Consider the following 24,642-nt stretch of genomic DNA (forward strand, 5'->3'; position numbering starts at 1 on the left):
CTCAGTGGGATTCCTGTGATCCGTGGACCCGAGTTGCAACCAAACAGGATCCTCTTAATGGCCATAACCCGATCAAAATAGAAATGCGGGCTCTGGAGCCCTTCTCGTGGCACGGCTAGTATGCTGACTGGTGAATTCCCTTGCCTAGAGGGCGAAACGTAATCGACCTTATTACTGATACTTGTGTCGTCATCACGAGTATCTCGTGGTACGAGACTGAACTCCACAGCATCAGCCGAGCGGCAAACGTAAACAGTCTACCGTGTGTAGAAAGATCAAAACAACCGAGGCGAGAATCCGAAACGGAGCCTCTGCCGAGCGGAAGTCTGAAAAATATAAAGTTCTAGACTCCAGTCTGACTATATGGCAATCCTGCAGTATCGGATTGCGTGGTGAGATATTTAAGAGTCGACAGTGGGGCAGCGACGACGACAGCTGAACTTGCTTCACTCTCAGGGCCTTAAGGCTGCAAATGGCGAGGAAAGGCGGAGAAGGCGTGACCATTTTGTAGGATCGTCATAACCCGACTCTCAGCAGAAGAACCTAAATGCCACTCTGATTCTCTTCCTGTATTCTATGATTTCCTTGCTCTCTTGCAGTCTATATCTTTTTTTCGTCCTTCTTGACTCTATCCCTGCCCCCCAAATTCTCCCCACCTTGCATTTCGCCTTCTGCATCCCACGTAATTCTTCGGCCCGCATTGCGATCCCTTAACCGGCTGGGATTTTTGCATTGATTCCTACCCTCTTTTGAAGTTTAACCTCCCTCCTTTGGCTTTCTCGACAGTCTCTTCGACCGGCCCGAGCGCCGCCATGACTTCCACTCCCGATGCGGCGGAAGGCAGCGAGGATGTAAACGACTTCCTTCAACGAATTCGGGAACTCGGTGAGAAACGTGACAAGGAAGACGAAGAGCGAACGAAGAAGCTGGAAGAGGAGATTCTGCAAGGTCGCAAGGAAAGACAGGCTAGGAGAGCTGGTAAATTTGTGACCTCTCCTTTTAGTTTTACCCACCGAGGGCGGGTGTCTGAACGCTCTTGGATAGATCACCTGCGCTCTTGAAGGTCTACACTCCCAGAAACTGACCCTTCTTCTTGTCGTATAGAGCGAGCACGATCTATTTCCCCAACAAAGGATTCCTCTCCGATCCTCGACCCCGCTCGACTGAGCATGTCGTCCTTGAGTCACCGAGCCATTGATCCTCCGGAACAGCTTGAGCCGACTACCCCTCGAACCCCAGTCCATGATGCCCACAGCGTTTCAAACACATTTCGAGACGACAAAGTAGCTTCAACAGGAAGTAGTCCAGCGGGGTCGAGACTGGAAGCAAGCGAGGTTGGAGTCTCTCCGAAAGCTTCGCCCACGCTACGGAGCAGGGCCGGAACTTTATCCTGGCAGCAGCGACCTAGTTCTCGAGACCTTAGTGGAAATCGTACCTTCTTTTCCACCTCGCCTTCACGCGAGACTCGTTGGAGGGCCATGTCAAATGCTTCAGCCACCGAAACCGGAGCGTTAGCTAGCCCCCTGGCATCTTCGTCCCCATTGCGAGAGCCGTCCTCTCTGCGCCAGCCTGAGGTAGACGACACGCCAGCGCAAGAAACGCCTTTCAAGGAGGGCAAAGTCGACCAATCTGAAAACACAAAGACAAAGGCCCCCGAAGCGATGGAGCAAACGGAATCAGCCAAGGAGAATGGCCACCGGGACACAACAGATGAACAATCACCGCCTCCGTCGAGAGCTAGCTCAAGCTTTGCAGATAGCAGTCTGGGGAACCGGTACAGTGTATCATCTGTCTCGACAGCCACCGGTCTCGGGTCTCCGCTGCCCCTGTCTAGCGCGCAGAAGTTCGAACCTCCGAAACAGGAAGGAGAGTCTGACAGCCATATGGCGTTTCCGGTCTCACCACGGCGACTTTCGCCGGAGCGTTCAACATCTCCAACAAAAGGCCTAGGTGGTTTTGTTCAAAGTGCCATGCTGCGACGGTCAGACAGCGTGTCGAAGCGATGGAGTGCTCAGCTACCGTCAGGGCTTAGCCGGAACAGTTCGTTTGCCAGCAATCGCAATAGTTTTGCTGCCCCGAGCAACACTGATCTCACCGCTACACCCAAACTGAACCGAGAAGGCACTTCTATATCGTCCCCACGACCTAGTTCGAGTCACAGTGAGGCGACTATAGTCCGTCAAGCAAAAGCCGAACAACGTCCCGCAACCCCCCCTGCCTCAAGTAGGAGTGAGAGTTTAAGCAGACCCCCTCTGACTGTACATGCTAGATCTAGCAGTATTATGAGTGTGGAATCGCAGGGTGAAGGCGGATCACGTCCTACGACTCCCGTTTCCAGGACAATGGATCAGAGGAGATGGAGTCCAACCAAATCTACCTGGCTGGAAAGTGCCTTGAATATTTCTGAATCCCCAAGACATAAACGGCAACCGTCCCAGCAGTCCATCTCATCTTTGAACAAAGATCGGCAGTCAAGGACTAGTGTGGATCTAGGACGCCGGAATAGCTTTAAGGAAGTCAATACAGTTGGCCTCATGCGGACTACGCCTCTTGGCGGCCATGTGAAAAAGCAAAGCCTCTCGGGGATTCCCAATGTGCTCAAGACTCCGGATCTTAGTCCCACTAAAGAAAAGCCGCTGAATGACGCAAGTCTTATTAAAGAGGAACCGTCATTGGAACAGGGGCCTCTCCCAATCGAGACAACTGTGCCTGGCTCGCCATTAAAGACTGACGGCGTCGAGACCACTTTCGAAATGCCCGAAGCTCCTGAAGCGCTTAATGAAGTATCTGAGGTACCTGAAGTCGCCAAGGATTCTGCTGTGCCTGAAGCAGCTGAGAAAAGCCCTGATGGTGATCTGAAGCATAAAAATATTCCGCCCGCCTTGTCACCAACTCCTAAGGCCAATACTGATGTTCCTGTGCTGTCCCCTCGTCAGCCCATCCGCGACCCATTACTGGACCGTCCTAAGCCCCAATCGCCAGTGGTTGATTTTAGGGCAAATCTTCGAAAGCGCGAAGTCGTAAAGGATCAGTCTTCCACAGCGGAGCCTGAGTTCAAGAATGTGTTTGGAAAGCTCAGGAAGGCAGAAACGTCAAATTATGTCGCACCGGACGAGCTCAAGAATAACATACTCAAAGGCAAGGCTGCTCTGAACATGACTAGTGGCCCAAAGAAAACCCAGAGAGTGGATGAACTTAAAGAGAGCATTCTGAAGCAGAAAGAAGCTATGAAAGCGAACGGGGGCTCCGTTCGACGGAATACACTTGAGCAAGCGGAAGCTCCCACCGAAGCGGTCCCGGAGGCCATTATGAAGCGCCGGCACCTGGCCAAGTCAAGTATTGACAGGACTAATTCTCCAGTAGGTAGTCTGTCACCGACTGCAGGAGAGGGTGAAGCGCCGGTGTCTCAATTACTCCGGCAACCCTCGCCCATGCTCTCTAGCGACGAAGAATCTGCCACGACGGCCCAGCATGCGCAAAGCGCCGTTGATGAACTCAGGTCTCCTTCAAGCGAACTACCAGAAAAAAACACAGCACCAATTACATCAGATACCGGGGTGAGGGACGAGGCTGCGCGTCATGACACCAAGGAGTTGGTGGAGGTAAACTCAGAGACAGGGCAAAAGCAACCGACGATGGAGGCCATTGAACCGGTGCGTCCTCTGCCACCGGCAAATACTACGCGAAGTTCACTGCCTGTCAAAGAGGACGTCGTTACTAAAGGTAGCCTCGCAGGCCGAATAAACCCTGCCCTAGCAGGTCTTCTATCCCGTGGCCCACCTGCTGTATCAGACGGCTCGATAAAACCAAAAGTTCTACCGGCCGCCAGGGAAAGCGCCCTGCCGTCCGACACAGCCATTTCAGCCCCTGCACTCACCCATTTGACGAAAGCTCGCGTAAAGGGCCCCAAGAGGCGGCCCCCCAAGGCCATTCCCGTAGCGGACGAGAATACAGAGCCGACAGACTTGAGCGTCTCAGCCAAAACTACACCCTCATCCTCTGATCTAGATACGCCTGCTACAAACTTTTCCCCAAATGAGAAACCGTTGCCCGACACAAGAAGTTGGCCTCTTCCTGAACAAGGTCTCAACGACTCGAAAGCTGCGCCGGGAGCTGATTCGCCGCAGTCCTCGCTGCCGGTCCCAAGTGTACCTGAGGAACCTAGAGACGTCTTACCACCGGTACCAGAGAAGGATAAATACCCGGATCCGCTACTTTCTACGCCGTCAAAAAGGTCTCCAACCTTGGAGCGAAAGGTTTACGAAGCAGAAAACCAGGGAAAGTCTCCCTCCATATCCGCCTTCACTCCATCTCAGCCAGCCAGCTCTCCGTCAAGTCCTCAAAACAACCAGCCACGAACCTCATTTACTCACTACTCCTCACCGACACCCTCGCCGCTACGGACTAGTTTCAGGGAGAACCAACCCGTCCCTTCTCCGCGTATGGGTAGCCCATACAACTTCCTCAACCGATCAAGAGATTCGTCACCGTTCCGAAAGTCCTTGCCCTCTCCGCCTGTTCCCCCTAAAGGAAGCTATGCTTCTACTGACCAATTGTCGTCCCCGAGATCATCCGTCTCATTAGTTCCGCAAGCTGATGAATCCCTTGAAGCAATCTCTCATTTCTTTAAGACGCTTCCACGCTCCAGTGATCGTGTCAATATTGATCCACAGTTAATGCTGACCGACAAAGGCGACGGCTTAAGTATCCGAACGTTGAGAAAGCAGATATGGGAAATTACGGGAGAAGGCAACAAGCAAGATCTACCGGTTAACCAGGAGTACATTCTTTACGAAGGCGCAATGTACTTGTGTGTCCATTCGTTCGAGGAGGATGGCAGTCCGAGAACCGAAGTTCAGCTTTGGCGCGGCGATGATATTTGGGGTGGAGCAGTGGATAGCGCCTTACCTTTCGCACGTAGGGTTGCCCGTGAGAATAGCTGCAAGTTGGAAATCATCAGCCAGGGGAAAGAACCAGCCCGTTTCATTCAGGCGCTCGGTGGCATCCTAATTACACGGCGTGGCTCCAGCTCCCGTTCCAGCTCATCGGCCATCTTTATGCTGTGCGGACGGAAACACCTGGGGCAAATGGTATTTGACGAGGTTGATTTCTCACCGCGTAATCTGTGCAGTGGCTACCCGTTTGTGATATCAGCCATGTTTGGCAAGGTATACTTGTGGAAGGGGAAAGGAAGTTCCGCTGAAGAGATTGGCGCGGCTCGTCTCATTGGTATGGACCTTGGACTGACGGGCGAATTTGAAGAAGTCGCCGAAGGAGAGGAGCCCAGCAGCTTCTACGAGGTTTTTCCTCAACATAAGGAGACAGAAGAATATGCACAATCCGAAGATTGGCTTTTGAAACCGGCTCATGATCATTTCCGCCATCGGTTACTCCGCGTGGACCATGAGCTTGGCCAGCGATCGTTTTGGATCCGACGTCCAGGTTCATCATCTCCAGTGATTCGTCCTAATGACACAGTCCAGGAGGTCGAGCCATTCTCGCAGAAGGACCTTTCACCACGGGGTATCTACATCCTTGACACTTTCTTCGAGATCTATGTGATCGTGGGCGAACAAGCTTCCAATAGGCCGGCTGAGTTTGCATCGGCGGTCGTCTTTGCGCACGAGTACGGAATTCTGGCCGCTTCACTTCAGGATCGACCTTTTATCCCCAGGAGCTTTATATCCCTAGGCGGGACGCCCGAGACTTGCCGCAGCGCATTCCGCAAATGGACCCGTCGTCCGTTGGAACGACCACCACAGGTATTCCCATTGAATGCTGCGATTGACGCCATTCGATCTTAAGAACCCATATCTGCTATCTGCCGAAAGTTCTTTGATATTTCAATGTGGCTAACATTTCTCTTCCTGTCTATATTTGTATGTTGTGGTTTCAGTTTGTAAAGCAGCCATACTTGCGCGATAATCGATCGGTGGAGTGGGGCCATTGTCCTGAGCCTGGCTTTCTTTTCTTCTTTGGGTATTTTTGTGTTATATGGGGTCACTTTCTCGGCCTATAACCAAATGCATATCTGCGCGGGGTTTTATGCTTTTTTTCTTTCTTTCTTTCTTTCTTTTTTTTTAGTTTGTTTGGGTGCATGGGTGGGCATCTCGAAGGGTGGTTTGAGGTGGTTTCTTGACTGAGCATAACAGCTGCAATATCACAAAGATTCTCACAATTAGATAATTTGTACGGCCTAACACCTTAGAGGAACCTGTCTTTGAGACGCTGCTCTTTATTAATTTCATCACTACCATGCTTATCTGTCCGTAAAGCAGTGGAATGGACTCCTCACGCTGGAAGCTCAATTTCCATCCCAGTTCCGTTCTTGTTGACTCGGCCATAGCCTCCCATTCTTCACTGGATACATCAGGCAGTAAACATCCGTCGGGATATTGACAATTAAATGATTTTTCAAATTGTTCATTGTAAAAAATTGGAGATGGTTGAAGTTGCCGGTCTTGGCCCCACTCCGCGGTTGGAGTTTCTTTAGGGATATTTCGCCATCACATCTTCGCCCCAGACTCTTCTCTCATTGTTTTGAACTTAGGCTTTCATACTCCTCTTTTACCTAGCTATTGTTCTCATCATCCATACTCATCATGTCCTAACTCTATTAGGATCTTCATTGTGACATCGATACACACAAAAGCAGCCAGTATGGACCCCGCCGTTGCTCGCGAGCTCTCCCGCCTCGACCCCGCGGTGCCGTTCCGCGCCTCTAGCGGGCATCTTCATCATACTTGGGCTCGGACGTTCTACTCACGGCCACAGCTTTATATTCAGCCGCAATCACTAGCAGAGATTCAGAAAGTCGTCAACTTGGCTCGCCGTTGTCGTCGTCGGCTGGTTGTTGTTGGTAGCGGCCATTCGCCTTCCGATCTCACATGTTCTTCCGCGTGGATGGTAAACTTAGATAAATTCAATCGGATATTGAACGTTGACCGTGAGACTGGAATTGTTACGGTTGAGGCCGGGATACGGTTGAGGGATCTGGGGAAACAACTGGAGCAAGAATATGGGCTGACCCTCTCGAATCTCGGGAGTATCGACAGCCAGTCCATTGCTGGCGTCATCGCGACTGGCACACATGGAAGCTCTTTGGCGCATGGACTGATTTCAGAATGCATTGTTTCTCTGACGTTGATGTTGGCCAACGGGCAATTAGTGCGATGCAGTGCGGACAGCAACCAGGCGCTTTTTCGAGCAGCTCTTGTCTCATTGGGGGCACTGGGAATAGTTGTGGAAGTCAGTTTCCGCTCGGAGCCGTCGTTCAATATTGCATGGAAGCAGACAAGGCGCTCGCTTTCGAGTGTGTTGGATGAGTGGTCTTCTGGCTTGTGGACGTCGCATGAATTCGTCCGTGTATGGTGGATGCCATACGGGAAGAGCGTGATTCACTGGTATGCCGACAAGACGGACCTTCCGCTGAAGCCACCACCAAGGACATTCTATGGAGAGTCCATTGGCTACCATGTATACCATAATCTGCTGGCCCTGTCAAATTACTTTCCTCGGATTCTGCCATGGGTGGAATGGTTCGTTTTCGGTATGCAGTATGGGTTCAGAGCTGAGAAGACGGTGACAGAGGCAGTCGAAAAAGGACGTACTGGTCTCTTGATGAATTGCCTCTACTCTCAGTTTGTGAATGAATGGGCACTGCCGCTGGAAAAGGGTCCGGAGGCAATCACAAGGTTGTCGGCCTGGCTGCATGGCGATACCGAAACAGCCCGCATCCCTTTTCCCGTTGACGGACTCTGGGTTCATTGCCCTGTCGAAGTCAGGGTTGCAGATACTACACTCAACAAGTATCCTCGTCCTTTCCTCGACCCGAGCAGTGCTGATGGGCCGACATTGTATCTCAATGCGACACTCTACCGTCCCTACCACAAAGACCCCCCTTGTAAGGATCGTTATTATGAAGCATTTGAGTGGCTAATGAGGGATATGGGCGCAAAACCGCATTGGGCCAAAAATTTTAAGTCAATGGGCCAAGAGCTGCGGCAGATGTACGGGGAGAACATGAATGAGTGGCTCAAAGTGCGTCAGGATGTTGATGCAGACGGCATGTTCCTTGGTGAATGGCATTGTCGTACCCTTGCTTTGTCCGATGACAGAGCTCCGGGGTCAGGATCCTCCGTGACAAGCGGCCTTCCATTGATGGAGCGCGAGAAGGCTCGTCGGCAGGCGAAATTTCGCGGTGCCGGTGATGGTCTTGAGTGGATTGGAGATAACCAGTGGCACACAGATGCAAAAGAGACGATTGGTGTTTTGTCGACTATGGAAGAGAAGCACAACTCAAGTTCACCAACAACAGCAACAAGTGAGGAGAGCTTCGATCTCCTCGCGTCGAGCGAGGCTAGTGTTCTCATCCCTGAACCGTGAAAGGTACGGTTACAGCTAGCAAACAATCTATGCAGTTTTCTCGATGGCCGGCAAGAATAGCCAGGCCCACTGAGTAACCCATGTATTGTACTCTACTTACTTTTTTCTACTCAATCAAGTGGTGCTAGAATCCGCTACCTCCTGCAGTTCTTATCCTTTCTGGCATCAGCCACCGCAGCGTTTCATTTGGAGGGTTTTGTGCGGGTGATGCGGGTCCTCGGCTCGTTGCGAAAACCAGCATTAATAAAAAGGAGTCAATATTGCTCTCTGAATCAGATAGTTAAACCAGCGATTCGGGAACCCCATGCTCCCTTGCCGTCAACTTTTACGGCAATCACACCGTTTATTAACCAACCTAGGCCTACGAGCAAGGAAGCGCATGGATGGATCTGAACAACAACTGGGAATCGGCCTGACCAGTTATCACCCAAATGCGATCTCGAGTCTCTCTTTACAGCATCTGCGACGCGACGCTGCTATTTCTGACGCAATGCAGCCTTGGCGGCTTTCTCAATCGTGGATAGGGCAGGTTTAAGCCCTGTGTGAAATGTCCATAGCTCTGCCTGCTTCACGCACGAAGCCGTTCAACGACTCGGATAGGGTAGGATTTTAGGATTTTAGATCTGGCAAATTGTTAGTCGTTTGGATCCATTTGCTCATGCCTCGAGATCAAGCAGACGTCTGACTCAGTTGCCTCACCTGCCTCACTATTCTCAACATATCTGATTTATAACCGACCCTAGGTAGCCATTCCTGTCGGACTAGAAGTAAGCGGATTCTCCTTGTCTTCATCGGCACAACGGAAGACTGCTGGTAAACGAGGTGCCATGCGGGGGTTACCAGGATGAAAAGTGAGATAGAAGGATTTGGAAAGCTCTCCAGCTGCAAAACATCATGAGACCAGAGCTCACTGCGGCAGTGTCTAGATACAGCAGACGCCCCTGGATCTGACGGGACCGACGGAAGTGGACGAGGTCAGTCTTGTCGAGTCTCCCGTAACACAGAAGAGGCCGTCCCAGGTCCGGACCACTGCGTAGTCACGTTTCCCCGCAGCCAGACCGACCTCTCCTCCTTCCCCTTCATCCTTTCGTCCTTGGTGCTATTGTAGCCCTGTATCAGTGTTCAAGTCTTCTATGGCCGGTCGCATGGTAAACTCCCGACCGACTATGTCAACCCCCAACAGAAGTTGGCTAAAGCGGCTCAAAACAAGAAGCACCTGCAACGGGCCCGAGCACTGTGGCCCAATTCAAGCGTCTGCATGATTGACGTTCACACATCATTCATCCTATTCAAAGATCGTCACAGTGGCTTACTTACATGCAAAAGATATCGAAGGCACGGTCGCGGTATTCAAATGCTGCGGAATACCAGAATCTACTACTCGCTGCAGGCGAAATGACGAACGGGCCTCCCTGCACGGCTGCAGGCGTCAGACAGTTGACCCCCGCGCCCGCCTATCTTGCAGCCGAGATTCGGAATCAGGTCGATCCAGCTCAATAAAGAAACATGAGCGGAATTAAAGGGCCCGAGAGACAAATCGGGAATCAGCGGTTGTGGCTGGGATACTAGCGGTAGCAGGAACCTCTGCACTCTCGCTCGATTCCTGTCCTCTGCGACCCCGTCCACATCACGCTTCCGTGGGCATCTTGTCTGAAAAATCCAGCCGAGCAAGTCTGTGCCATGCTGTACAACCCCAGCGTAGCTCTCAAGACCTCTGGTAGGGCTATCTTTCCTGCAACTGCCGCAATAATGATTCAACCATCGAGTCTGATAATCGAGCTTGAGGTCGATAGCCTCGTCCGCTGTACTTACAGATCCCCTGAATGGCCGTAGTTCTAGTCGACTCTCTGCATGGGTACATATTTACGATTCGGGTACGACCAGCCTTCTTTTCCCTCACGGCGAGCCATATGATTGTCCCCTTTTGTCATGGAAGCTGTGGCTCCCTAAAAGACTCCCACTGAGGTTGGATAACCCACAGCTTACCTTGGTGAACTAGGACTAGGTCTGGAGACAACGAGGAATTTCTGAGAATGTTTGAAGGATCATTTCCGGCTTGAACCATCTCTGAACTAAGATAGATGCAGGGTTTGATATGGCGAATCATTAATAGCTGGGGTTGGAAGTCACAGCCCAAAAGGGCCGATGAAAAGGGAAGAAAAAGCAAAAAGTCTAGAAAGCTCGCGTCATTGGGCCAACTCTGACTTAACCTTGGGGCAAACCAGATGGAGCACGAGCTCGTCATTGCAGAGGGTGATATTCCGAGTGTGATATGATTGTCGTATGTGCGCCCCCCGCCAGTGACAGCTGTCTTACCCACCGATAGGCGCCTGCAAGACAACGAGTGGTGTCGGTGGCTTCACCTTTTCTACAGTAGATTTATGACTGCCGCGATACATGGTTCCCCTGGGTGAACGATCTTATATTCGCGATGTCAGTACATAGTGTACACTGGATGGCACAAAAATGAGAACTCATGGTCTCGAATCTGCGCGATGAGGCGAGGTCGATCAACAACACCCCTGTCCCGAGCCAGTGATAGCGTTTGTCACTTCACTCATCGAACTGGATGCCTACTCTGGGTTTCGCTGCCCAATCTAGCTTGAACCGACATATCAAGGGAGGCGATGGGGTGCCGAAGTGCGCTACCATGAGGATTAGGTTGGTTCTGGCGTGAGAGGTCGAACTGTCAATAGCAACGGCCTTTTGCGCGTCAACGCCAGCGAATCGAGTGTTCTATAGGGATACTTTATCCACACAACGCTGCAAGGTCGGGGCCCTGATCGAGATTGCCAATGCGCGCAGCATGACTCTTCGCGAGGCCGTCACGCCAGAAAAAGGCGGACGAAGAACCAGCGTTGGTACTGGTCCGTGTGGTAACAGGCCAGTAGTGACAGGCCAGTTTGATCCACGTCACCTTCAGTGTCGCTCTCTATACGGGATGTAGATGTCCAACTGGGGAAGGATTGTCGGCTATATTTGCGGGGCGACTGCACAAGAGCTAGCTACCTTGTATGCTAATCATGATCTTCCTTGGAGACTGGTAAGATCTGTCAGCCGATGGTTTCTTCAAATGACATCTTACTCCCATCAGCCTGCCTTTGTGCGAGTGAGAGTGTCTACCTCTGCCCCTCATTCCAGACTGCGTGCAGTGGCCAGTCAAGAGGCTGATCTCCTGCCTTCTCGACCCATCCAGATAAACTGCTATATTATTCCATACTACTCTTCCAGCGTGGTTCTTTGGCTACATATATCCAAATGATGTCAAGGCAGCCCAAACTGCGCCCAAAGTCGCATATAGCGGGATTCCCAGACGCTATATACGATTTTTCTACTGTCTCATCTCTGTCCCAGCTCGAATCTCGCATAGCTTCGAGTGAAGAAAAGCATGACCAACGCGTTTTCCGCGTAAAGCGCAAACATGTTTTGAAGGCCTGCGATCGCTGCAGAGTCAAGAAGACGAAGGTTAGTCGTCCTTAATTCTGTTATCCAGGTGCATTATGCTTGCGATACTGACACTGCACAGTGTGATGGGAAACAACCCTGCAATCGTTGCTCATCATATAACCACCCCTGCCTATTCCGGGAAAGAAAAGCTACTCAGACAAAGGTCTACTCTCGAGGGTTAGGCTTCTTTCGTTCTCCCATTATCCCTTCCATATATCGATGAGCCTAATTGGGTCCAACATCCAGATTCGTGGAGATGTTAGAATCACATCATTCGCTAGTTATCAAGGCACTTCAGAGGCTGTACAAGCTCTGTGCTAGCAAGGAAGGATTTCCAGGCGAGCCGCTTGTTGAGACGTCTGACGGATATCCCCTAACGCACGCAATCCTCGACCGCTTGGGGCTGATCAAGCAGGCCGAGGACTCCTCTCAAGAGGCGCGCAGTGAAGAGACTGAGGACCTTCACTATCTCCGCATGCTATCAGGCTCAACCGACTGCAGCGCAACAACTGACCCGTCACCCGAGCCCGTTACGCCCTCTGACCCTGTCCCAAGGCCTACTAGTCCCATTCAACTATCCCCAGTTGAACATGACCCCATCAAGTGGGAGTTCCAGTCAATCCAACCACAGACTGTCCGACCAGAGCCACCTGCGTATCACGGCTACCCACAAACTGAATATCGAGCAGCGACGCTGCCACCATCAATTCTAGATATTCCAGCTCTCGCAACCGAATCCAAGTGCGCCACCGTGGGCCCCGTTGCCGGCCTCGCGCAGCCCTATCTCTACTGTTGCAGTCCCCAGTCAACAGATAACCGCCTACCTGCAGTGACGACGGGCCCCGCGGTTCTATCCTCAGTATCAGCAGCTGGAATTCCACTTGACTTAGTCGAGGACTACGGTCTGCATATCCCCGAGCATCAACCTATTTACCAACTGCCTTCGCAATCAGCGTGGGCATACCCTTGTGAATAGGCTGCCTGCATCTGTTGCAGTAAATAGTCTTCTGCGAACGATGGCTGTAAGGCCCGCAATTACCCTATAATACCCACTACACCTTAATGCTGAATGCCCTGTTGTGTTTTTGTCATTGATATATATACCTGCCCGGCTGCTGTTTATCGTGCTCTGCTGAGATATACCCGCCTCCTTCTGCCACATGTTATTGATTATTTATGCCTCCGATCTTTCAGACTTGGGTTCCACACCAAGAGTTGTGCTCCACTCAGGATTTGTTACACTAGTTAATCGATCGCGTCTGTCATAGCTGGCGAAGTGCGTCTAGAACCCTTGGTATCTATAGTAAACTCTATTATTTACAAGTCCCGGGCACTGCTAACAAAGCGAAGTAGCACAGCTCGTGGCAGGGTGAAGAATGATTGAAGAGCTCGTTATCATTAAAGTACACCTGCAAGAAGTAATTTCAAACCAAGGACTGCAAACAAGTTCGTATAGAGGGACTTAGGGTCTACCACTATGGACTGAAAACGTAGATTTCCCGGGATAATACATGCATGTAATGTAAAGAAATGTTAAGAACTTCCACAATATAGCTCAATTAATCCCGTTGAGACTGATGCAGACGGGAGGGAGCTATGCGACCGGAGGCGTTAAATACCAAATATGTCTTCAGGGGTATTCTCTAACGCTTTTGTTTGCCCTATTCTTATTTGCATTATTTGCATTCAATCGTCCAATGAAAACTCTGGACAGGCCTTTTGTCTTATTTAGTCGTCAACATCGGTTTCGGTATTGGTATCGCTAGTATCTCCTTCATCGCCTTCAGTGTCACTCTCTTCGTCGCTTGAGTCATCTGCAGGTTTCTTGGCTTTCTTCTTTGGCGGCTGGCCGGTCTTCAGTGCCTGCATTTGTCCAGCTATTGAGTCTGCGGTTATTCACGCGTTAGCTATGGCCAATCAGAAATGGAAACGCTGGTAACATACCCTCATCGGGTTCACTAATATCGTCTTCCTCCTCCAAAGCGGCTGCTTTGGCCGGATCATCGATGTGAAGGGTGATGTCAAGCTTGGAATCTAAGCCAATGTAGCTGTCGCAAACCATGTGCATGACGAAGTGGAAGTCTCCAACCTGAGGAGGCGCTTGAAACTGCATCCGGAGGGTCTGGACGTTATACGTGGGGTTGCCGGCCTCGTCCAGCATAGGCTTTTCAAAGGTAGTAAATGTGAACGGGGGCACAGCGATCTTGCCCTGTTTGCCATCGACAAGGAAGATCTGCCACCGCGGAGAGTGGTCGAGAGCAAGGTATGGCGCGTGGGCAAGAGGCGGTTGGACCTTCTTGTTGACGTTGTTTTGGCCGTCTGCAAACTTAACTGATCGGTTTCTAGAGGGCCCGCGGCCCATGAGCGCGTCGAGATCGCCCTCCTCGGGATCGATGTCCTCGAGATCGGCGGGGTCTGGTTCAGGGACGTCCTTGGACCCAGGCGGAATAAATCGTGCCTTCACAACAAGCTGGACCAGACTGCTAGGGGTGATCACTTTCTCGCCCATAACCTTAAACCACGCCTTGGAAATCTTGAGAACGGGAAGTTGTTTGGCGACAGTAATGGCAGTGGTATACTGTTGTTCGGAAAGAAGACCAGCACCGACTGTGAGAGAGCGGCGCTTCTCCTCAGGCATGTCCATGAATTTTTGGACACTGAAATGGTTTTTGACATCTTCACCTTCTATTGATCGTACAACTTTGTCTGTGAAGTGAGGGAGTTGTAACAGAGGTGACGAGCCCGGCGCAACAGCTTGGATCAGATTCTGAGACGTGCGGAAGGAACCGAGAAGAGGACGAAGATTTCCAAAGGCAAGAGAAACGGCAGTGAAGGCTTCATTTAAAGACAGAGCGATTGGCGCGACTTCGTACTTTTCTGGACTGAACTTAGTGAATGTCTTATCAATGAGAGGAAGAGCGACCTACCTCCATTTAGGATGGGGTCGTCCAACTCAACACGGCCCAAATAAGCCCACAACAAGGCCAAAGCCTTTCTTCTGCTCAAGTCGTCCATGCCTTTAATGGCTTCCCGTTCCTGGTCAGTCAAGAATTTGTTATCGTCAGCTAGTACCTTTTGTTCAAGCTTTGCCAGACCCGTCTCTGCTTTTTGAGCTGGGATGGCTTCCTTGAATTCATCGCCAGAGGAAAGGGCGTTGACGATTCCACCATCCGTGATGTCATCTTTGTATTCTCGGAAGATGTTACCCGCGCTAGCGACGTAGACTCTTTCCTTAGTGTATCGTTGGGAACCATACCACCATTTTCCGACAATGTACGGAAGCAGTACACCGAGCAAGCCACCATAGACGAGAAGAACATATTTACCATTCCCTTCGGTGACAATAAACTGCGGAAGAGCGATACCGATGCTGAAGCTCTGTTTGCCATCGGGATGACCATACTGGAGGTAGTTGTTGCGAACTTCTTCATCAGTCAGGGCTTTGTATGCCTTGGTGAGTTCCACAAAGCGTTCATTGAGCAGTTCGATGGTTTCATTCTTCGCTGGGTCGGGACGGATCTTGTCGGGGTGGTAGAGAAGTGAGAGACGCTTGTAGTGTTTGGTAATTGCCCTTTCATTGGCGCTCTGAAGACAGGCTGTCAGTATGCGGCGAAAAGTTAAAGACCACGAGATTGGGCTGAGAGCTTACCCTTGACACACCGAGAATGTCATAGGGATCCCAAATCTTCGGCGACGCCCGCGCGGTAATCACAATCAAATAAGCCATGTATGCCATAATAGCGTATCCCAAGACAACTGTGACTATGCGCTTGATGCGGCGCTCCTTGCGGAGGCGTTTCCGCTTCTGAGCCTCAATGAGGTCTTCATGTTCAGGCTTGAAGTCGGACCGTATCCGGGGAGCGGTATTTTCTAGGTCTATCGAAGTCAGTTAGACAACTTATTGAACTCGCTAAATTCAAGCAGGTTTTGAATGCCGTACCTTTGGGCGGTTTCAAGAGATTGTATGTCAGAGGAAAGGTGACGAGACCAGTCAGGGTCAGGACGAAGTACGGGAAGAATTGACCCTTAAGAATGTATTAGAGATTGTGGGATATACGTTGCTATTTTGCGCCCAATCTGTACACGTACCTGTTCATCGTAGGTATAATCCGTAGACATGGTGAAGCGAGTTCAATGGACACGGTTGCCCGCAGTGGGCAGACTTCGTGGCAGAAGTTCGCCTTCAAGTTTATTGCAGTACCGGTAATCAATATGAAAATATTCTCGTAATGGGTAACTTCGTGTGTAATATCGTTTAATATGACGAGGCAGAGAGTTTGGTAGGGAAAGACAGGGTGGCCAGCAACATTTCCGTGAACCTGGGGCAGACTATCTTATTGCCATGTTGCTTTGTGATTGACCGTGTCCTTTACGAGGTTCTTATCACTCACCGCCTTTCATTCCAGAATAAGGCCACAAGGCTATTACTGGGACCCCTTCTCTGGGTCCACATTCACAAAATACAATAACCATTCATATTTCCAAAAATCTTTCATTATCACGTAATTGTCTTTTAATGCTATTTATATTTAATTTGTTCATCAAAAGACACTCGTTACTCTAATAAAGCCATGAAAAATATGGCACACATGTGATCGAGACGACTCTAATCAGGTGGACGTTCGCGTTTTTGAGCCTGCTAACGGTGTCCCTTGAGCAGGTACACCACATGACGTGCTGGTTCATACAGACACCCCTCGCCGTGATTTCCTGATGCTGAGGACTGGCTACAAGCATGAGATTCCTAAACCCTGCGATGGTACTATGTACGCAAACATGATGCATCCAACGTCGCGACTCATCCATGGGGAATTCAAGCGTCAACGAGTCAGCCAGCCGTGGCTGATCGGCCGCGAACTCAACCCACCGAGCAAGCCTAGTCTGAAGGCGGCTCAATGTCGCTAGGGCAGAGGGTCTCAACCAGAAGTCACATGGCCAAGTTTTGAATAGACCAATCCGATTCTCAAAGAATCTTCATTGCTACAAGTCGGTGACTTGGGTGATCCATGTAAACTGGTGCTTGCGCCTTAAGGGAGGAGTGATCTCCCTGTCACACACAAACTTTTTTCCGAATTAGGGCGGTTGTCGGATAATCGAATCAGGTCGAGATTTTTAGTCGAATCGTCTTTCCAGAGCTTTTTTTCTATTTGTTCATGTCCACTGGCGGCAGCACAACGAAATATCGTCAAGATGTTCGCCAAGATTCACTGAACGATCTTCACCCAGGCAACGGTTTGAACTCCTGCAGACTGAAAATGCAACGATGTCAGAGCGAGCTTCGCGTGGTAATGCCAGTTCGAGGGAACTCACGGATCTATAAAATCGAGTCCTCCAAAATACTCGAGCATGCGATAGCAAAGATCCACGTCATCCCCAGGCTCGCCTCCAAAGAGCCGGAATTGCTCCGTCTCCATGATGATCATGTCCGGTTTCAGGTACTCAGAAGGCTGCCATGTCAACCCCCGATAGTGCCGGGTCGAGGCCGGGCGGTTTTCTAGACAGTCGAGAGAGTACCGATAGGACGAGGTGCAGAGCAAGTCGGCTGGAGGAGATATAGCACTCGGAGTCAGCGTTTTATTGACGGAGTTTCGAGATCGAGGGCGGGTTCGTCGTCGGTTGTGCCTCTGTCCCATTCTATACACGAAAGAAGCGCGATAACTTTTCGGTGGGTATTTCTTTTTGTATGTTCCCCCTTCCCTCTCTGTCTCAAGGGCACGGTGGAAGTATAGGAAGTATAGGCGAAGAGCAAAACAAATACCAAGAGATAACAACCCTAGACAGTAAAGAGGGGAATGACCATCACCCCCTTGAAAGGACGAGATGAGGTAAAGAAGGGAAAGGGGAGGGAGCTTCAGGTCGCTGAGGAGACCTAGCTCCTTATATACAGCATGAAACCATGATGGATCCCCATGGCAGAATGACTGCAGCGCATGGTGTGACTCACTATAGCCCAATCAGGTGATGGAACTCCTACATCGGCCTGGCCCTGGAAAAAATTGTTGCAGAACAACAAAGCGAGATCCACCGGACGATTTTCACGGAAGGCCGGATCCCGGCCCACTTTCGTACGTATTTTGCCCTATATGGCATATTCTATTATGCCGTAGAGTCCCTTTATGATGCGACGATGCCCAAGACGCTAAGCTCAGCATCAGCTTCGCGAATGGTGCCAAATTGCCTCATCGCCGAGCTGCATTGCATGTCTACGGAGTTTTCCGGGTTCGCTCCGGGCTTTCCCTAGCAGCAGCTCGGATTCGGCATCGCAACCTAAATTTTCACCTGAGCTGTACGTCTGAGCTTTCTGCGGTCTTACCTAAACATAAATGACTCGATGGGTCCGATCAATTTGTCAAGGTCCAGACTGCCGGACTCCTGACTCCTGATATCATAGCCTTGGAAGTTCTGGAAGTTCCTGGAGGGTCCGATTCCGACCGATGACGCGAGTTTGGTACCACTTACTAGATTACCTACACTTCCAGGAGTTATGCCTACAGGGTACTCGGGAGTGCCTTGCCGAATCTTGAATAATGGTCCGGCTTGATGATGACAGTGGAATGATTCAATGGCGCAACAATGGAAAACCCTGATGGTGCCAGATGGTCACTGATCGCTGAAGGGCTGGGAAATATGGTGCTGCATTAAATAGTGGCCTGACTTTGTTACTGTGCGCCTAATTGCTGCAGGCTTCCGCCCGCCACTCCAGGGTCTTTTTCTACTTTTTTTTTTGGTGACGTTTACTTCTCTCTATCTATGTTATATGATAAAAATATACAGTTTCTTAATAGAATAAGTGCAATGAAGGTGAAGATATTGTTCTATTGTGACGTTAAAACCAATACCAATTATATAACTACTCCCAACTTCTTAACAGGAAGAGCAACTGGGCGTGGAATTATGTTTCTGCCAAGCTCTTCCGCATTTGGAATTCTACATGGAATGTATGACATCCTGTAGGTACGCGCCACGTGTGTAACCGTTTCTGTGTGCCTCAGGAGTTGTGTAGCATTTTATTGAAGTGAAGGGTGGATTGTCGGGGATCGGATAGAAAGTTTCTTCTAGCCCCGTGAGTGTTTGTTTGGGTTTGTTTGGGTATACTTAGTTGTGGATCAGTTAAGACTCCTGAGGTATATACAAGGTTCCTCAAACTGCTGACGAACAACCCCTACTCCAATAAAGTACTTAGCAGTTGTAGAAATTGTAACATCTTGAAGGTCGAACATAGAATGACATCAATCGGCATCAAATGGTTATTGCTTGCTGCGGCCACGGAGAATCTCGAGCATCTCCTTCCCTTTCGGCGCCATGGTAAGGTTCTCGTACCCTGTGCTGGTGACCAGAAGGTCATCCTCGATGCGCACTCCGCCAACAGGGATGTACTGCTCGGCCTTATCGAAGTCGATGTACTTCGCCAATGGCAGGCTTCGGGAGTTTTCCAGCGCAAGCTTGTTGAAGTAGACTCCAGGTTCAATGGTAATCACCATGCCTTCCTGAAGAAGTGGAGTGCTCATTTGCGGTACAAATTCCCTGGACAAGTGCCCATTAGCAGTGATTGGCTGTTCCGATACGTCATGCACCTCCAACCCTACATGGTGGCCGAGGCCATGGGGAAAGAAGATGGAGGATGCTCCGGATCGACGGATTTCTTCTACAGTTCCAGCCTTGAGGACTCCGAGTTCTTGCAGTCCTTTGATGGCGATGATATGAGCAAGCTCGTGCAGGTCTCGAAATCTTAGCCCAGGCTTTACACGTCTGATGCATTCCTCCTGCATTTCTTCGACGATGGCGTAGATGTCTTTCGCGTGCGAGCTGGGCCAGTCTTTCCCTAGGGGAATTGTGCGAGTGACGTCACTCGCGTAGCAGTTCCATTCCGCGCCCGCATCCAGACAGACAAGTTGTCTCCCGTTAAGAGGCTCGTCGTTCTTCACATAGTGTAGCACCGCTGCGTTGGGCCCAGATCCAGCAATGATTTCATATGACTGGTTCTTCGCACCGTGCGACACGCATGTGTCTAGGAAGAGTCCCTCAATTTCACTTTCGTTTGACATGCGGTGTATGTTTTGTAGGATGTTTCGGTGTGCAAGGGCAGAGATCTCGTTGGCTTTGCGAATCATCCGGATCTCGTATTCATCTTTCACCTCCCGCGCTGCATCCATTGCAGGTAACAGCGACTTTCTTTACAGCGAAGCTCCTTCGCCGAAATCTCGGGTTTCTGGGAGCTATGGAGGACGTAAATCGGGCTGTCTTTGTTATATTGGTCCACCCATGAATTGAGGTCGCTCCGTAGAGCAGCATAATAGCGGAAGCGGTCTGCATCGTACCGTTGCCGTGCTTCCTCGACAGTGAGTGTCGGTCCCATCCATATCGCGTGTTGCAGGCTGAAATTCGGAACGTAGATAGTCAAAAGGTCGTTGCGAATGTCGTATGTCAGGTAGCAATCTGCCTCGTCTACACCGCTCAGATAGTAGAAGTAGCGTCTCTGCCGGAAAGGGCGTGGTTGGTCTGAGTCTCCCCAGTTTATCGTAGCTTTGCCAACGAGATAGATAAGACCGTCGCGGACCCCTAGCTTTGAAGCAACCTTGCGGGCATGTTGTTTCGCTGTAATAATTACTAACTTAGCGGTGTCCAGGGATTTGAAGGACAGGTAAGTGGGATAGAAGGGTGTAGGGTCAGGCAGTAAGGTTTCGGCACGTACCTGGATACTTGTCGCACTCGGAGGCCGCAATTGTCAAACGGATCTCGCAAGCGTCGTCGGGCAAGATGTCAAGTTTTGCCGGATCCGATACTCGCATTCTCAAATATATGCAAACGCTAGTGGCCCCGAAGAACTGATAAAATGCGACACGATGGCAATACGCCGTAGAGCCTGAGGAAGCAGTGGTTGACAACAGATTACGATGGGGCGCGAGGATGACGTTCCCGTACGGGGCACTGTACGGCCGCCTAGAGCTAGTATGGCGTTCGCAGGGTCGACCGCCCAACCCACTGTAATGAAGGGCCGCAAAGGGCCGCAAAGAGCTGCGAGGAACGAGACAAAGGGACGCTAGCTGAAAATAACTCCATCCCTTGTTTATGTCGCTATAAATCAGCAAAAGGCAAGAGTTAACGACAAGCCAGGGCGAAACGTCCGTTCATGATTGGCATAGTCAGCGCTTGAGATCCATTTTTATCGCCCCCGCCAAGTTCCGGCCACTGACTTGCACTCCCGCCGATCCGTTTTCCACTTCCAGACTTCCCAGCCCTCGTCCGATCGTCATTTCGTCTCATCCTCATTCAAACTCCCCAGTCATCCGTTTCATCCAGCTTATCTTGCGTCATCTAGTCTTGCGTTCCCAGTCTTTCGAATTCCTGTATCACCACTTCAATCCCCTCAAGGCCTTATTGACGAAGGCTGCTCTTCTTATTCAATGAACGATGCGGGGATCTGAGGCATCGGCGCCCGGTGCTTTCTGGGATGCTCCCTCAACCCTCGCGACTTCCATCAGGACGAACCCGCCCACTCTCGAAACGGACATCAATACACCGCGTCTACTCGACTCGCAACATGTCGCTTCGAAATTCGCACGTGGGATGCCAACCGCATCCTGGGATCAGGGCAATGGCGGTTCGATAAGTGTCAGTGGCAACTCGACGGGGAAGGGTATCTTGATCGGTGTTCTATCCGCCTTTGGCTCAGCGGCGGTTGCGGTGCTTGTGCTCGCGGCTTTCTTCTTCTTCAAGTATACCGAGCGTGGTCGGATCCTTCTAGATCGTATGGGCCGCCCTGGTGAATTCGACGATGAGCAAGCGTTTCTGCGAGAGGAGGCTGAGGCCCTCGAAGTCATGGATGACATGTCGAGATCAGAGTATTTAAGATCAAAGGGTGAGTCTACTATGATCCTTTGGGATTTCGTGATTCGTGGCATCAGCAGCTAATCGTAAATACAGCGTTTGTTGAAGCCAACCCGCCCGAGTCGGTGCAGACTGATATCTCGTTATCCCAGTTTCTTGCAATTCAGGAGAAAGGCGTGTCGGCGTGGGAGTTCCAGCCGGAACTCGAGATTGCCAACTGCTTTGTGGAAGCCCGAACAGAGATCGAGTTTTATGATTCAATCTGTAGCGTCCAAACAAACCTACCGGTTCCTAAACAGAACGACGTATATTATTGGGAGGCTAAGATCTTTGATAAACCCGAAACCACTCTTATTAGTATTGGCATGTCTACGAAACCATATCCTCTTTTCAGGTTACCTGGTATGTTTTTGTCACTTGATCTGTTATGTACGGAGTTGCTAATGTTTATAGGCTATCATAAATCATCAGTTGCATATGAGTCGACCGGTCATCGGAGGTATAACCAACCGTTTACCTCGCTCCCATATGGGCCCCAACTCACCCAAGGCGATGTCGTGGGTGTGGGTTACCGGCCCCGCTCTGGTACGATATTCTTCACCCGCAACGGCAAGAAACTGGAGGATGTAGTGCATGGTCAGAAGTCACAAAATTTCTTCCCCACTGTCGGGGCTAATGGTCCATGCACGGTACATGTGAACTTTGGACAGCTGGGATTTGTGTTTATTGAAGCCAATGTCAAGAAATGGGGTCTTGCGCCAATGACCGGTAGCCTGGCACCCCCTCCGCCATATGGAAGCGAGCAGGGTAGCATTCTTCTTGAGTCTGGCCGAGAAAGTGCCGCTCATGTGGCGCATCGGGTTTACCAGGACCCCAGCAATGCGCAGACAAACTCGACGGTTCGGATACCGCCGTCGGTCAGTCCTGGGCCTATTCGATCACCGACCGATATCTCCCTCGCGCCGCTCGCACACATTCCGTCACATGACGATGCCGGGGAAGGGTCAAGTCGAACAGGTCCCAGCAACCCTGAGCAGGTGCCTCTACTGAACCCTGATGAGTTAGAGCAGGTCCCGCCCCCCGAATACACCAGCCCTGATGGGAGTCCAAGAGCCAGCCAGGACTTCTCTCGTGAGGGTCAACCGCCCATCCCCAGCTACGACGCTGCCGTTGGCAATCCAGCTGACAATACTTCGCACACACATTAATCCAACTGCACGGGCGTTCGTCGGTTCCTTTAAATGTTTGAATTTTCAGCGGGTCGGCATTGGCGTTTTCATGGAGCGGGATTCTGCTGGCGGACTTTGTGTGTTTATTCAGCTGAAAGGCCGTCACCTCTACATGTACAAGGACTGGTTTTTTTTTTTTCTCGCGTTGTTGTCGCTCATCGCTCCTTGGTGTCTGGGGGAAGATTGAAATGACTAATGTATCTTATGAACTCACTTGGGCCCATGATGGTTTACGGCGTTTTTTTTTCTTTTGTGTTTAGGGCCATGCAGCTTTCTATACCTAAGGCATAACGTCATGATATCCCAGTCGTTACCGTTGTGATGAAATGCATGATTCGGGCCGATGAGACCTGGTAATACGTAGCTTGAAACGGGCTTAGGCCCTTTGGCGCCGGAAGTAAACGTCCATCGACCGTATCGGCTTTGTTCCAACCAATCAAAGCGGCAATTGGGCATAGTTTCTCGGAGGGCCCCCCCGGTTGCTGAGGAACATAATAGCTCGCAAGTCATACACCGTCTATCTAGTACGTACGCTTCCTGCCGATCCCCCTCCTCTTTTCTCCATCTCTCCCAGCTCTCTTTCTCTGGAAACGCCAGAGACGACTCGAAGGCACGAGTACACCGATAGACACAATATGCGTCTTTCTCTCTCGCGGCTTTCGCCGAGAGACCTCAAGCCATACGCAGCCGAATTCCTCGGGACCGGGTTGATAATTGTCATCGGTGACGGTGTGGTCGCCCAGGCTTTGCTTTCCGACTACCAGTATGGCACCTGGCTTTCTATTAACCTGGCCTGGGCGGCGGCAGTCTGCTTGTCCGGCTATCTAGCCACTCCCAGTCCGGCCTGCAATCCAGCTATTTCTATCATCATGGCCTTGATCCGACCGCAGCCTGACCAGTGGAAGAAAATTCCAGGCAAGTTGCTTGCTCAGTTCTTGGGAGGCTTCGTGGGCGCTCTCCTCGTTTACATCAACTACCGTTCCGCTATCTTGGCCTGGGATCCTGAGTACACAATCCCGGGAGGCTCGATCCTGAGTCCTCGAGGCCATCACTCGGCCGGGATCTTTTGCACCTATCCGGCCGCTTTCTTTTCTTCGAACTGGGAGGCCGCCTTTAACGAAGTGCTGGGGGCGGCCGTGCTCATGTTTGGTGTCCTGAGTGTGTCCGACCCTGCCAATGCGCATCGCTTCCAGTCGCCTCAGCTCTCGATGTTCCTGCTCCTCGTTGCCATTGGCGCTGCTTTGGGCTGGCAGACAGGTTACGTACGTGTCTTATTGCCAGAATTCATGGCTACCTAACCGTTACATGTCCACTAGACTAACCTCGCACCAGGCGATTAACCCGGCCCGTGACTTTGGTCCACGGCTCTTCTCGGCATTTCTTTACGGTCAGGAAGTGTTCACAGCGGCAAACTACTACTTTGTCGTGCCACTGTTTGCGCCTTTTATTGGCTGTTTTGTGGGTGCGTCGGTGTACGATTCATTTCTCTACGAGGGTTCCGGATCGCGCATTGCAGACGCCCTAGACAAAGCAGCTGATCGAAATGGCGAGCTTCGATTGGATTAAAAACAGTCGTTAAACTCTGTTGTGACTGGAGTCTCTGCCTGCTTGTTCCTGTTGAGTGTATGCTCCCGCGAGGCATTCTCGGACGGAAGACCTAGCCGTGCGACCAGGCAGCACAGTGCTGCGGTACTTTTCAAGTGCTTTAGCGCTGCTAGCCGGCGGAATGGAATCATGTAATACCGGTTATAGA

At 50.9% G+C, this 24,642-nt stretch overlaps 8 protein-coding genes across 8 annotated transcripts, besides 1 other annotated feature; 5 read left to right on the plus strand and 3 right to left on the minus strand.

The window, feature by feature from the left end:
- Window positions 1-24,642: part of a sequence feature (contig 1.13 2696..249512(-1)) that runs on past both edges of the window.
- Window positions 813-5,804, plus strand: ANIA_00837 (putative gelsolin repeat protein; the record flags this gene model as incomplete). The annotated part of the gene is made up of 2 exons (XM_653349.1): window positions 813-978; window positions 1,105-5,804. The coding sequence occupies 2 exons, from the start codon at window positions 813-815 to the stop codon at window positions 5,802-5,804; spliced, it is 4,866 nt and encodes a 1,621-aa protein (XP_658441.1).
- ANIA_00836 (D-arabinono-1,4-lactone oxidase) lies at window positions 6,545-8,421 on the plus strand. Its single transcript, XM_653348.2, has one exon. It carries the CDS (start codon window positions 6,661-6,663, stop codon window positions 8,383-8,385), a length of 1,725 nt encoding a protein of 574 aa, XP_658440.1. The 5' UTR covers window positions 6,545-6,660; the 3' UTR covers window positions 8,386-8,421.
- Window positions 11,409-12,808, plus strand: ANIA_00835 (Zn(II)2Cys6 transcription factor domain-containing protein; the record flags this gene model as incomplete). The annotated part of the gene is made up of 4 exons (XM_653347.1): window positions 11,409-11,428; window positions 11,655-11,850; window positions 11,912-12,009; window positions 12,079-12,808. 4 exons carry the CDS (start codon window positions 11,409-11,411, stop codon window positions 12,806-12,808), a joined length of 1,044 nt encoding a protein of 347 aa, XP_658439.1.
- ANIA_00834 (protein-transporting protein SEC63) lies at window positions 13,281-16,192 on the minus strand. Its single transcript, XM_653346.2, has 6 exons — window positions 15,922-16,192; window positions 15,773-15,857; window positions 15,482-15,708; window positions 14,760-15,417; window positions 13,777-14,709; window positions 13,281-13,718 (listed from the first exon to the last, which is right to left on the minus strand). Exons 1-6 carry the CDS (start codon window positions 15,949-15,951, stop codon window positions 13,561-13,563), a joined length of 2,091 nt encoding a protein of 696 aa, XP_658438.1. The 5' UTR covers window positions 15,952-16,192; the 3' UTR covers window positions 13,281-13,560.
- On the minus strand, window positions 16,875-17,657 carry ANIA_00833 (uncharacterized protein). Its single transcript, XM_050613295.1, has 2 exons — window positions 17,143-17,657; window positions 16,875-17,081 (listed from the first exon to the last, which is right to left on the minus strand). Exons 1-2 carry the CDS (start codon window positions 17,463-17,465, stop codon window positions 17,051-17,053), a joined length of 354 nt encoding a protein of 117 aa, XP_050469123.1. The 5' UTR covers window positions 17,466-17,657; the 3' UTR covers window positions 16,875-17,050.
- Window positions 18,625-20,709, minus strand: ANIA_00832 (aminopeptidase P family protein). Its single transcript, XM_653344.2, has 3 exons — window positions 20,525-20,709; window positions 20,011-20,427; window positions 18,625-19,975 (listed from the first exon to the last, which is right to left on the minus strand). Exons 1-3 carry the CDS (start codon window positions 20,619-20,621, stop codon window positions 19,080-19,082), a joined length of 1,410 nt encoding a protein of 469 aa, XP_658436.1. The 5' UTR covers window positions 20,622-20,709; the 3' UTR covers window positions 18,625-19,079.
- Window positions 21,130-23,112, plus strand: ANIA_00831 (SSH4 family protein). The gene is made up of 3 exons (XM_653343.2): window positions 21,130-21,691; window positions 21,757-22,062; window positions 22,114-23,112. The coding sequence occupies exons 1-3, from the start codon at window positions 21,244-21,246 to the stop codon at window positions 22,866-22,868; spliced, it is 1,509 nt and encodes a 502-aa protein (XP_658435.1). The 5' UTR covers window positions 21,130-21,243; the 3' UTR covers window positions 22,869-23,112.
- Window positions 23,525-24,455, plus strand: ANIA_00830 (uncharacterized protein; the record flags this gene model as incomplete). The annotated part of the gene is made up of 2 exons (XM_653342.1): window positions 23,525-24,151; window positions 24,222-24,455. 2 exons carry the CDS (start codon window positions 23,525-23,527, stop codon window positions 24,453-24,455), a joined length of 861 nt encoding a protein of 286 aa, XP_658434.1.

The sequence above is a fragment of the Aspergillus nidulans genome, chromosome VIII (genome assembly GCF_000011425.1).
Source record: "Aspergillus nidulans FGSC A4 chromosome VIII".
NCBI lineage: Eukaryota > Fungi > Ascomycota > Eurotiomycetes > Eurotiales > Aspergillaceae > Aspergillus > Aspergillus nidulans.

Bases quoted from the DNA above. Each gene is read 5' to 3' on its own strand.
- ANIA_00831 (XM_653343.2), top strand. From the start codon at position 21,244: ATGCGGGGATCTGAGGCATCGGCGCCCGGTGCTTTCTGGGATGCTCCC. The intron at 21,692-21,756 runs GTGAGTCTACTA...TCGTAAATACAG, and splicing joins AGAGTATTTAAGATCAAAGG to CGTTTGTTGAAGCCAACCCG. The intron at 22,063-22,113 runs GTATGTTTTTGT...TAATGTTTATAG, and splicing joins TCCTCTTTTCAGGTTACCTG to GCTATCATAAATCATCAGTT.
- ANIA_00836 (XM_653348.2), top strand. From the start codon at position 6,661: ATGGACCCCGCCGTTGCTCGCGAGCTCTCCCGCCTCGACCCCGCGGTG.
- ANIA_00834 (XM_653346.2), bottom strand. From the start codon at position 15,951: ATGTCTACGGATTATACCTACGATGAACAG. The intron at 14,710-14,759 runs GTAGGTCGCTCT...AGTTCAGTCCAG, and splicing joins CGACCCCATCCTAAATGGAG to AAAAGTACGAAGTCGCGCCA. The intron at 13,719-13,776 runs GTATGTTACCAG...GAATAACCGCAG, and splicing joins TATTAGTGAACCCGATGAGG to ACTCAATAGCTGGACAAATG.
- ANIA_00832 (XM_653344.2), bottom strand. From the start codon at position 20,621: ATGCGAGTATCGGATCCGGCAAAACTTGACATCTTGCCCGACGACGCT. The intron at 20,428-20,524 runs GTACGTGCCGAA...TAATTATTACAG, and splicing joins CGAGTGCGACAAGTATCCAG to CGAAACAACATGCCCGCAAG. The intron at 19,976-20,010 runs GTAAAGAAAGTC...CAATGGATGCAG, and splicing joins TTCGGCGAAGGAGCTTCGCT to CGCGGGAGGTGAAAGATGAA.
- ANIA_00833 (XM_050613295.1), bottom strand. From the start codon at position 17,465: ATGGGACAGAGGCACAACCGACGACGAACCCGCCCTCGATCTCGAAAC. The intron at 17,082-17,142 runs GTGAGTTCCCTC...TTGCATTTTCAG, and splicing joins GGACTCGATTTTATAGATCC to TCTGCAGGAGTTCAAACCGT.